This window comes from Lactuca virosa, chromosome 5, assembly GCF_052849685.1.
Source record: "Lactuca virosa cultivar CGN04683 chromosome 5, Lactuca_virosa_CGN04683_v6, whole genome shotgun sequence".
Classification (NCBI taxonomy): Eukaryota; Viridiplantae; Streptophyta; class Magnoliopsida; order Asterales; family Asteraceae; genus Lactuca; species Lactuca virosa.
In genome coordinates, this window is record NC_136430.1 from 204,746,185 (window position 1) to 204,759,701 (window position 13,517).

General features: G+C 35.2%; 1 protein-coding gene across 1 annotated transcript; it reads left to right on the plus strand.

The window, feature by feature from the left end:
- The first annotated feature begins 1,359 nt into the window (after positions 1-1,359).
- On the plus strand, positions 1,360-6,073 carry LOC145115138 (cyclin-dependent kinase C-1-like). Its single transcript, XM_079051334.1, has 12 exons — positions 1,360-1,618; positions 3,502-3,583; positions 3,672-3,762; positions 3,874-3,903; positions 4,080-4,189; positions 4,266-4,338; positions 4,419-4,539; positions 4,637-4,754; positions 4,833-4,972; positions 5,054-5,111; positions 5,193-5,263; positions 5,356-6,073. Exons 1-12 carry the CDS (start codon positions 1,509-1,511, stop codon positions 5,867-5,869), a joined length of 1,518 nt encoding a protein of 505 aa, XP_078907460.1. The 5' UTR covers positions 1,360-1,508; the 3' UTR covers positions 5,870-6,073.
- The last annotated feature ends 7,444 nt before the right edge of the window (positions 6,074-13,517 follow it).

Genomic DNA, 13,517 nt, shown 5'->3' on the forward strand with positions numbered 1-13,517 from the left:
TCTTTGTAATCTTTCTCTCTCTCTATATATATATATATATATATATATATATATATATATATATATATATATATTGTTATTGTTGTTATTCATCAATATCTTTCAATTTTCCCCTTAAGTATGAGTTTTGCAATCTTTCGGAGGATACTACAACGTTCAGAGGTACCTCTTAAGGAATCAAATGGTATAGTTTCATCCAAATTTCATCCAAACAATCTTTTTGGATGAAATCATGTCCCACATGTCTTACATTCCTGGATGCAACAAGAAAAAAAAACAACTTCAGGTAAACAAGCATATGATATATTTATTTATTTATTTATGTTTTTAACGAAACAAGCATACATTATATTATTCTACTGTCTAAAAATATCCCATGTTTTTCATAAAAAACACTCATTTAAAAGCAATCGTTTCCAGCAACATTCAAACATGCAACTCCTTGAGCTTAATATTGTAACATAAGTTATTGCCATCCCGATTCTAGAGTAATTGTATGACATGTCTTAAACGTACTTTAATTTGTTAGAAAATCACAATTTTTTTGTATCTATAAAAAGGATAGATACACATTGCAAAGATACCTACCTACATGGACATGGTCTAAGTAGGCATAGGGTTTTACCCGAGGGGTGAAATACTACCAAAAACCATGGCAACATAGTCTATATCGATTCCACCATAACATAAAATAATCATTTATTACACCTCGGTAAACAAGATACCCTAATAAACAAGATGATCAACTAAAAATAGGGCATCTCTAACCTTATATTAAAAAAAAATCATTTTTACACTATAAATTACATTATAATGCTACAACCTTACACTATACCTAACACTATATATAGTGTTGAATTTTAGTGTAACACTATATATAATGTTGGATTTTAGTGTAACACTAAATATAGTGTTGAATAAAAAACAATATACCTACAATAATTTTTTTAGTGTTAAATATAATGTAATGAATTTTTTTAGTGTTAAATATAATATAATGGGTTGAAGGATTTTAGTGTTTACACTATCTTTTACACTATAATATAAAACAAATAATATTTGAGACTCAAGATGGTCTTAGATCATTACGACTCAAACGCATTAATCCATTAACACGTTGTGTGAAAGTTCACGTTGGTTGCCAAACGAAAAATATCAAATTTTAAAGTTTATAACAAAATGTTAATTAATTGTAAGGAATATTTAACCAATACCCAACATGAACCGATACCAAAAAAACCCGAAATATAACTCGATCCGATCCGGCTGAAACCCGAAGATAATGACCCAACAAACCCCTACCATCCCATTTTGATATTTTTATGATTAACTCGTGAAGAAATAGCTGATTTGGTCCGACAAAAACAAGTTAAGCGTAATTAAGCATTTAAGCATCCTTTACGTAAGTAGTTGCTCCTTTTCTTTCAGTCCCACGATAACCCTAAAATTTCCTCCCATTCCAGTTCTGTAACGTCGGACGCGTGCCGGAGCTACCTACCGGAGTAGCTATGGCTTTAGCGGCACCGGGACAGTTGAATACAACAGAATCTCCAGCATGGGGATCCCGAAGTGTTGACTGTTTCGAGAAATTGGAACAGATCGGTGAAGGAACTTACGGGTCAGTCGCTACATCATTTGCGATACTGATTTTGATCATCAAAGTTTAACATATCTTTATCAAGTTCAATTTTGTAATTGGTTATTGGTTATTGGCGACAATATCTGAACAAAACACAGGGGGTTCTTTTGACCTAGAAGTTAAGCCGGTTGTTTTTTATCCTGCCACTATATTAATAGGATGTGTTTCGGCCGCTGTACCCAAATTGAATCCAAAATTTACACTTGGCACAACATTGTGAAACAGTTCATGGTAAAACAGTGTCTATTATCATGCTAAAACGACAAAATCTTCGAGGAACCTTTTTTCATTGGAGTCAAACTTATCGAGTATCTTTCTGAAAACCGAATTCGAATAATGTGAATATTGGCTATGATAAAAGATTTATAAGCTGCCGTAGCTCCTCTGTGAAAGCCTCCTGATTATGTCTTAGTTACAACAGTTGTTCTTTCAGGGTGATTATCTGGTGCTAAAGCACAATTTACAGACTGTGAAAGATTCTAAAGGCTAGTAAGGGAACAATTTTTGGGTGCTAAGCGTTTAAGTAGTAGCTGTTTGCCCTTAATCCAACTCCATATCATACAATATTTTTTGTCTTTAAATGTTATGCAGATTAGGACATTTGGTCTTATCATCATACTTGTTTAATCTCCTTCCTTATAAGAGCTTGAAAGATATATGTTGTGTGTTTATTTACTTCTTACTTGAGAGTTGAGATAACAAAGTATAGTACATGAAACACCTTTTTGTGTTATTGAACCATTGGCAGTGAAATGTCCAAATACCTGCATTAGTTAGTTCAGTATGATGTTTGATATCCAAAATTGAGGTCCTCTAGCCCTATTGGATCCGAAACAAGTAAATGTTGGGTTATGCACAATCTTTTGGTGATCGTTTTTACATTTTTTTTTGTTTTTTTTTTTTGTATTAAACCTGATGCTACCATTAAAGGGGCTTGAGAGGGGAAAAATTGATAAGCATATATGATATATGCCAGTAGGTGCATCTACTTGTAAGCATTGTTTTGTCTGTGCTCATGATCTCTCAATTGACATGTGCTATGTGGCAGTATCTTATTGGTTTCGATCTTGTCAATCCTTTACTACATCTATAAAGATAGTTTACCTCAAGATTGATTGATTAGTCATCATGGCTTGAAGCAGGTTCAATAGATGCTTTTCCTGTGCAGAATGTTTATCTAATGATCTTAATACTTCTTTTAGAGAAGTTATTCAATCTACTGATTTTTCAATCTTAGTTCTTGCAAGCTTCTGTGTGGGGTTGATCTGTTTGGTTGTGTGCTTTTTGTAGATTTGGAATGTTAAGAAGTAGTATTATCAATTATGGTGAGCTACTGCTTTTATTAGACTTTTCTTGAATAGGAAAACTACAGAACCCTTGTGACCTTGTTCAACCCTAGGTTGTGATGATTGTTTGTTGTCATTAATTCTTACTAATATTCCAGGTTTTGATTTTTGGTATATTTGCAAGTGGTTTAAGTCCTCATGGTTTATATTGATGATACAAGATTAGTTGTTGTTGTAGATTTGATGTAGGGTCTGTTTCTCTTTTTTACTCCATTAAGTGCTGAATGGATAAATGATGTCTGCCTGGAAGAAGTGTTGTATGAACAAAGTCTGTTTTTGTAACTGCATGATGTCTAGAATTAATGCCGAATATGATGAAATGAAAGGTATAATTGGGGGGTATAGTTTTAAAATTACAATGTTATAATATGATGAAATGAAAGTATGATGCTATGATAAACCAATCAGTGAAAGTACGTTGCTATTTCATTCATTTAACCCCTATTGTTATGATTATTATGATTGTGATCATTATTCCTGAACTTAGAGTTTTGTGTTGTAATGATGTTTTTTCAGTCAAGTATACATGGCTAGAGAAATCAGAACAGGTGAAATTGTTGCTCTGAAGAGGATACGAATGGACAATGAGAGGGAGGGTGTAAGAAAAAACTTATATCTGTATACGCATTGTTAAACTTAAACAAGTAGTTGTAAAATCTAAATCTACTTTATAAATATAAATACAGTTTCCCATAACTGCCATTCGTGAGATCAAAATTCTAAAGAAGCTGCATCATGAGAATGTCATAAAGCTTAAAGAGATTGTTACTTCTCCAGGTAACTTCAATTTCTAACTAATCTTTCCATTCTCCCTTACTTTTACATGTATACTAAAAATAAATATTACTTTCTTTCTTCTTATAATTACATTTGATGTTTCTGTTGTAGGTCCTGAGAAAGATGACCAAGGGAGACCAGGCAAGTGTTTTTCTATATTTACTCACTTGTATAATCTTTTAAAGATGACACTTGTAAAAGAAGTTATTTTTGGTGTTAGATTTTTCAATTATGAAATTGATTTGCTTAAATATATATATATATATATATATATATATATATATATATATATATATATATATATCATCTGTCTGCAGATGGTAATAAATACAAGGGGGGAATTTACATGGTTTTTGAGTACATGGATCATGATCTAACTGGCCTTGCTGATCGCCCTGGGATGAGGTTTTCTGTTGCACAGATCAAGGTATTTATTTATTTATTTATTTATGTATTTATTATTATTACATACTCACATGCTCTCCTGTTGCTATTTCTTAAAGTGTTATATGAGACAGCTTTTGACAGGCCTTCACTACTGTCATGTAAATCAAGTACTTCATCGTGACATCAAAGGTATAATATATATATATAGATGTAAAAAATGAAATTTAATTATTATATATTATAGACTAAATTACATAGTTTTTGTACAGGTTCTAACCTTTTAATAGACAACGAAGGGAATTTGAAGCTAGCAGATTTTGGGCTTGCCCGTTCATTTTCAAATGATCACAATGGGAATCTTACAAATCGTGTCATCACTTTATGGTATAGGTATCACACACACACACACACCAAAATCTTTCAAGTTTTTGAAAAAAAAAAAAGTAGAAAGAAATGAAAGTAGGATGGTATTTATTTATTTTAATAGACCACCGGAGTTGCTACTGGGGACCACAAAGTATGGCCCAGCTGTGGATATGTGGTCAGTTGGGTGTATTTTTGCTGAGCTTCTTCATGGGAAACCAATTTTCCCTGGTAAAGATGAGGCAAGTCTTCTTCTCACTTAATCTAATATATTTATAGTAATATATTTATTTATTTATTTTTGTTGCAAATATATGTAGCCGGAGCAACTAAGTAAAATCTTTGAACTGTGTGGGGCCCCCGATGAGAATAACTGGCCTGGCGTTTCTAAAATTCCTTGGTACAACAACTTCAAGCCCACAAGACCTATAAAAAGGCGTCTTCGAGATGTCTTCAGACAGTATGTATATTTTATAAAATATAAAAAATTTAATATTCAACAAATTTAATATTCTTTTCCCATTTTCACTAATTATAATAGCTTTGACCGAAATGCTTTGGAGTTGCTTGAGAAAATGCTAACTCTTGATCCTTCTCAGGTAGAAAGTTTTCACAAATAAAATATTATAAGCATTTGGATTTTGGATTATAATTTTATATCATGTCTGTTTGTTATAAAGAGAATATCAGCCAAGGATGCACTTGATGCAGAGTATTTCTGGATCGATCCATTACCTTGTGATCCAAAGAGGTACGTATCTTCACCTTTAATTTTTTCTCATATTATGAGTAACTATGACTGACACCTGGCATTTATTTTTTGAATTTTGAATTTTTGTTTAGTTTACCAAAATATGAATCTTCACATGAGTTTCAAACCAAGAAAAAGCGACAGCAACAAAGACAACAAGACGAAGCAGCAAAGCGTCAAAAAATCCAACACCAACAACAGCAGCAGCATTCACGATTGCCGCCACCAATGCAGCAGCAGATGAGGCCAGGACCGCCAGCTGTACCACCCATGCATGGTGGTGGTCAGCCTCAGCTCGTGGCGGCAGGAGGAGGCGGTCCTGGCCACCATTACGGGAAGCCTCGTGGTGGTCCTTCTGCCGGATCAAGCAGGTACCCGCAGGGTGGCGGCAACCCTTCCGCCGGATACAACCACCACCCTAACCGTGGCGGCGGTGGCCCGTACCCTCCTCCTCCTCAAGGTTATGGTCGGGGTGGTGGTGGTGGTGGTGGGACTAGCGGCTATGGGGTCGGCCCACCGAATTATTCTCAGGGAGGCGGTGGACGTGGTGGTGCAATGGGAGGGAATCGTGGCCAACAGTATAATAATAATAATACTTGGCAATAGTTTGATTTTGGATTTTTGATTGGGAGGAAAAAGCGACTGTAAATCTTCTTATATAATATAATGAGAACATATAGATACCTACAAAACAATAAGAACATGAATCCAGTTAAAGAAACATAGTTCCTGTTGCATGGATTTGTTGTATCTTAAAGTTGAAGGGTCTATGCAAAATGCCAAGTGAATTGGGCAAATTCAGTTGCATCATTCTTTACGTAACTCAAATTTTGATGGTTACCTATTAGGGTAACCTACTTTCATCTGCTGCTGAATGTGTGACATATAGTCGAGAAATTCTAAAGATTGTAATATGGATTTTCATTGACATTCCCATCAAATTGATAATCATTAGGATTATTCCAAAGTTGATCTAATAAGTTTCTACTAGGTCTCACGATTGCTTGTTTCACATCTACTCGTTGATAGCATGGCTTCACTCATGGTGTCGTGTATCCTAACATTATAGTAAGGCACGACAATGACAAACCCTAAACCTAAAGAAGCTTGTTGCGAGCCTATGGCATCAACCCACCATCTCCATCACCTAGGTGGCTAGGGTGTACACCGAGGGGATTTGGGGTCCAAAAAACAAAGATAAACGAACAACAAAAGCAATGGATCGATAACTAAATTCCAACCACTAGGATCACAGATCCATAAATAGCTTGCAACTAAACATACATTTGAAATCTTCTTATGCTTGATGGAGAGAGTTCAAACTAGAACTCCTCTTTCGTAGTCGCACCCAAGAAGAACATCAACAACCATCATTGACATCCCATTGCATGTGAACACTCTGAACACAAACCCTAAAAGTTTAGGTTTTTTGCAACTGAACGCGTTGCGTCATCAAAGGAGACACGTTGTGTCGACGAGCCGATCCGAGAGATGAGAGAAGAAAAGAGCGTTGACGAATTTTGGGTTGCTTCTAGCAACCCCAAAGGCCAATTATACACCTCTATTTATAGGGGTGGGATCAGAGTTTCCTTAAAATAATTGTTTGGTCACTAAGCACCTGTTCTTCACTTTAAACCCTTAAGGATTTACAAGTTTCTATTAATTTATTAATGACTAATAAATTAACAAACTAAATCCTCATTATTTATCTCTTGTCAAATATTGCTTAAACCTTTCTTGTATGTAACCAAAAGGACCTTACCGAAAAAAGTAATATTACCAACTTGTGATTATGTGCACTATTTCTAACAGTCTCCTACTTGCACAAGTCATAACAACAATATGCTATAATATTACCTACCATAACAAGGAGTATTGTTCCATCCAATGAACATTGTCGAACTCACAACTCCAAGTTGTGATATAGCCCTTAGATAACTGATCAAATATTCCTTAGTTCTTTGATATCCATATTAACGTGAGACATGCAAAGATATCAATCTCTAACGCTCAAGATTATGTTTCTTGATAGACTTGCATCGACCAAAACAAACTGTACTATTGATCCATTATCAATTCAGTCTCATCACGACCATACATTTGATGTCAACACCAAATCATCAATGGGCCAAGGGATATCACTTCTTCTATTAAGACAAAAGGAACAAATAAACTTTGACTAAATACACTCAGTCTACACATCATGTCATACATGGACATTCTATTATGGATGCCAGTTACGAACAATGTTGGAGAAAACCAATGCATAACAAACTACATAATTAAAGTCTCATGCATCTCATTTTGAAGAATATAGGATATTATCATCTTAGAATCGCTCGTAATAGATTCCATGAAGTGATCTATAAGTGTTGGTTATTCCAATACTTATGTTAGATCTTAAAGATGAACAACAAGTAATAACACAAGAAAAGACTTCACAAAGTCTTAATCGAAAACTTATTTCGATTAAGGTTTTCAATAAAACTCTCACAAAGAGAGAATGCACAAAGCCATTTTTTTTACAATGAACCCTAACATAACTTATATACTAGGATAAAAAAACTAATATAAGGAAACCCCTACATATTAGGGATTTAAACAAAACCATACATAAATAAGATCTTAATCACTAAGATTGCTGATCTGATACGTCATGCACAAGTTAACTTCATGCTGGCGCTGATGAGATTAATACAACGTATGGGGCGTTTGATGATCATCGTGAAGTCCATTTGTGTAACGCCCGCGTTTCTAGGCTAAGCATTATTATAATGATGTAATAATTAGGGTCAACAATTGTAACCTATTTTGAAGTAATCAAGATGAATTATTTGAGTATTATGTGATTTATACGTGCTTATAACGATATAATAAATAATAATAAAAATATGCGTCAAAAATAGAATGAAGATTTGACCCAATATCTCTAGAGAAAGTTGAAGTAGTCGTAACAAGGATTCCAGAGATATAAAGAACGCTGAAATCCGATTTATAACGAAAAAGTTATGACCCGTTGAAGTTTTGCGACAAAACCGGCACGACGCTGTGTGTCGTAAAAAGTGAGTTTGCAATAAAATACATTTTAGCTTTAGCGATCTAAAAGAAAGTCATAGTATACGTTAAACTGAGAGCGTGTATATAGAGAACGTCCAAATCTGACTTCGTTAGTGGAAATTATGATTTTTCTAAGATTTGGGCATTTGGCATAGCAGTATGCAGCCCGCAAATCGAATTTTTTATCGATCGGTTTTAGCCGACACAATCTAAACGAGAATCGAAGATCTCTTTAATAGGAGCTCAATGATATAAAGACAGACGAAAACAGACGTCGGATGACAAAGTTATGAATTTTTAACGAACTTTATCTGTCAGCCTGTTAAAATATAACTTTAAAAATAAAGTCAAAATTAGCCGACAAAGTCTAAACGAAAGGTGTAGATCACATCGCTACCTACGTGTGGATATAAAGAACATAAAAAATGGAGCTCGTATGCAAAAGTTACGAAATTTAGAAGTTAATTAAATTATGGGATAAGATGCGAGGCTGACACGTGACACAATACTGACCATTGCTTCCTCCCCACGCCTTGTCACCGGATCTTGACACGTGGCCCGCGTACGCCCAACGTAGGGCTTGGTATGCCCAATGTACCGGGTACGCCCCACGTTCTCCTAAGTTACACCCCGCGTAATACAATCCCTTAACCCATAAATAGAGGCGTAAATCACCTCATTTCCTCACACCAAAACCATTCGTTCTCTCTCAAATACCCTCCTTAGCCCCTCCTATTCCCTAGCACTTCCCAAGTGTTAGAGGCGAAGCCCGGAGCACCAGAATGCTCCGAGAAGAAGAGCTTTCGGCTCAGAAGTTCTGCCCCTGCAGACCCCGAATCCTAGCTAAACCCCCATTGTAAGTGAGTTATGCTTACCCTAATTTAATTATAACTTATGTTTAAGTTCATTATCGTTATTATGAACCTATAAACAAGATTTTTCGGTGATTCAAATTCGTTATACTGATTGAACTACTTACGGGAGTGGTGTCTAGAATGGTCACGTTGGGCTTGGTTGTTGGATTTCAGAAAAGCTATATGCCGAAATGGTCCTACCTCCCAACTATCCTGCCTGACTGATCCTTACTTGATAGATCATGACGTAGACTTTGAGTTAATGATGAATCTAGACTAATAACTAGTCACAATAAATATTAGACTAAAATCTAGTAATAATGATACTAGGTTTCGTCGAAGGAAAATAAAATTGTTAGAAGCGAAGTGCTGCCCGAATTGCGAGTCGTCACTTTAACAAGTGAGTGCATAGTTACTTTCATCTTACACATATATATGAAGTATTTAATATAAATTACGTGCTATGTGTGCATATTATCTGTGTTTTTGATATTTATGCTGGATGAACAAAATATACATGTTTTATTCGATTTAAACTGTATATGTATTTTATACCTATAATTATGATGGGAAATGATGGGTAGATGATATAGATGATGAAATAAATGATGATAGGCCTCGATATTTAGGCTGATTTAGTCATCTAGCGGAGTATAGATGACGACCACAAACTATTCTAGACAATCTAGTGGAACGCTAGCAGGCTTGCAACCTGTAGGTGTTTGTGAGCGATGTGTTCACCAGTGTACTCTATCCCCCTCATGGTTTCCTTACTGACATATATATTGCTGAGGAATCCCCTAAGCAGTATTGTCTTCCCGATGATGATCCTTAGGCTAGGTCCTTTGAATTAGACGCTTTAGGGACAGATGTAACGCCCGTGTTTCTAAGCTAAGCATTATTATAATGTTGTAATAGTTAGGGTCAACAATTGTAACCTATTTTTAAGTAATAAAGAGGAATTACTTGAGTATTATGTGATTTATGTGATTTTGTGTGCATTATACTTATTTGTAACGATGTAATAAAATAATAATAAAAATAAGCGTCAAAAATAAAATAACAGATAGACCCAATATCTATGAAGAAAGTTGTAGTGGTCGTGACAAGGATTCCAGAGATATAAAGAACGGCGAAATATGAGTTATAACGAAGAAGTTATGACCTGTCGAAGTTTTACGGCTAACCGACACGGCACTGCGTAACGTAAAAAGTGAATTTTTGATAAATTACTTTTTAGCCTTAGTGATCTAAATGAAAGTCGTAGTATACATTAAACCGAGATCGTGCATCAAAAGAACATCCAAATCTGACTTCGTACAAGGAAGTTATGATTTTTCTAAGATTTAGCATAACAGTGCACAGCCCGGAAGTCGAATTTTAGATCGGTCAAATTTTATCCAAAATGATCTAAATGAGAATTGAAGATCTCATTAATAGGAGCTAAACGATAAAAATACAGTCGAAAACGGAGTCCGTATGTAGAAGTTATGAATTTTACACGGTCGTTAAATAGTGTAATCTTCTCATACTGTTAAATTTAAAATTGGTCGAGAATTAGCCGATGGAGTCAAAAGGAGAGTTGTAGATCTTTTCAATTGCTATGCGTGGATATAAAGAACGTCGAAAACGGAGCTCATATGCGAAAGTTATGAATTTTTTAAGATTGATTGTTTTATCTGCGTCCAGCGCCACTTGTCAGCACCAGGCGAAGCCTTGGTGCCCACGCAAGTCCACGGCGTGCATTTAAGTTTCACGACGTGAATCGGCCCCAGACAGCCTCTAAATAGAGGCGTAAATCACCTCATTTCTTCACACCTTCACCATTCTTTCTCTCTCAACACTCCCAATCTATCCCTCCCCTTCCCTAGTACTTCCTAGGTGCTAGAGGCGAGTCCCGGAGAGCCAGAAGGTTCCGAGAAGAAGAGCTTTCGGCTCGGAAGTTCTGCCCCCGCAGAGCCCGGTTGCTAGCCAAACCTCCCAGTAAGTGAGTTATGCTTACCATACTTTAAGTATAACTTATGTTTAAGTTTATTATCGTTATTATGAACTTATAAATAATATATATATATATATATATATATATATATATATATATATATAAAATAATAATAATAATAATAATAATAATAATAATATAATATATAAAGTGTTATTATAATATCTTTTAACTACTCGCGGTACGGGGAATCTGGTTTGAAGGGGCGTATAGGGTTGTTGGATTTCAGAAGTGCTATAATGCCAAAATGGTCATGCCCTCTGGTGTTGAAAAGTATTGTTTAACACTTATGAAATAATAACGCTCGTAATTAGTCGAGATAAATATAGGCTAAAACCTAGTGGTAATAATACTAGGTTTCGTCGAAGGAAAGTAAATTATTAAGAAGCGAAGCGCTGCCCGAGTTGGGAATCATCATTTTAACAAGTGAGTGCATAGTTACTTTCATCTTACACATAGATATGAAGTATTTAATATAAACTACGTGCTATGTGTGCATATTATATGTGTTCTTGATATCTATGCCGAATGAACGATTTATACATGTTTTAAATGATTTAAACTGTTATGTATTTTATATCTACGAAAATGTTGGGTAAAACATGGGTAGATGAAATAGTTCATGTGTGATAAAATGATGAGAGGCCTCGATGTTTACGATGATCTAGTCATCTAGCGAAGTATAGATGACGACCACGAACTATTCTAGACAATCCAGTGGAACGCTGGCAGGCTCGCAACCTGTAGGTGTTTATTTGAACTACGTGTTCACCAGATGTACTCCATCCCCCTCATGGTTGCCTTATTTGACATGAATTGATGAGGAATCCCCTGAGCAATGTTGTCCATCCTGATGAAAATCCTTAGGCTAGGTCCCTTGAATTAGATGCTTTAGGTACGTAAAGTGAGGATAACGAGAACAAGTAATCGGGTTGAATGATTTGAGGAAATTAATAAACTTAATTATTGTGGGTTGAAAACCCTATGTGCTCACCAGGCTCCCAAGCCTGACCCACTCAGTTTCTTGTATACAGGTAGTGGCAAGAGAGCACAGGAGTGATGATCTTATTGTTGGATTAAGTGTCTAAGCCCATAACTATAATTGGTATGTACTTGAATTGATAACAGCACAGTCATTTTGGGTTGCCCTCAATCCTAGCAATTGGACAAGGAAATTATGAAAGGAGAGATATTGATTTATTATAAGATTAATAAATTAATATAAATGATTTATTAATATGTTAAAAGGTTAATATATTAATTAGAAATCATAATGTTTAATTAATAGTTAGCCAGAAATTAATTAGAATTGATTTTGGGGTTAATTGTATTAATTATAAAGTGCAGGGACTAGTTTGCAATTATCAAATAGTTGAGTGGAAGGTTCCAGAACCTCCTTGGAAGGGGGTGGACGAAATCTATGGGGGAAACCCTAATGATTTCGTCCAAGGGGCTTGGATAAGGCCTTTGGATAAGCTTAGGCCCTAAGCAAAGGGACATTAGGGTTTTCCTTAAACCCTAGATACCTCAGCTATATAAGGAGCCTCCTGGCTCCCAAAATTGGCACTCCTTCTCTTGAAGAAACCTTAGGCCGAAATTGCATACCCTAACCTCTCTCCTCACAAGTTTCCTTCTTGCTATCTCTTGGGTGTGATTCCATTAGAGGCATTACAATTGTGGTGCTAAGCTTCCAAGAAGATCAAGATCAAAGGATTACAAATTGTTTGCTATAACAGTTGAAAGGTATGTAACTCTAAAACCCTAGTTGGTTAATTTCGAAAATAGCCTCTCTCCTTAGGGTTCTTGTTTTGCAAATCAAAGTTATATGTGCAATAGTTAAAACAAGATCCAAAGTAGGTTGCATGTGAACTTAGGAATTGTTTTTCTAGTTTATTTCTTTCACCTAAAACCTATCAGTGGTATCAGAGCCATTGGTTTTGTTTTAAATTGAATTGCTATAATAGTTGAATTGCAAATTAGGGTTTATAGCTATTAAACCCTAAAAGGCCATGTTTTTCGTTTTTAGGGTTTTTGGTTCAAAGTGTTTTTCGAAAAACCCTACCCTCCATGAACCCTAATCGAAATTAGGGTTAGGGTTTTGAAAAACCTAGCCTCCTCCCTTGAATTTCGAAATTTGCTTATAATATTAGGGTTTTTATTTTATATTGGATAATTATTGCCTAATTGGATAATTATTGTCTAATTGGATAATTGAGAAAAATAAGGAAATTATCCTATACCCTAATTTTCGAAATCTAGAAGGATATGGATTAGGATTAAATTAATAGTTTAATTTGATTAGATAATCCTTACAAGATTTAATAAATTAATTAAGAGGTAATTA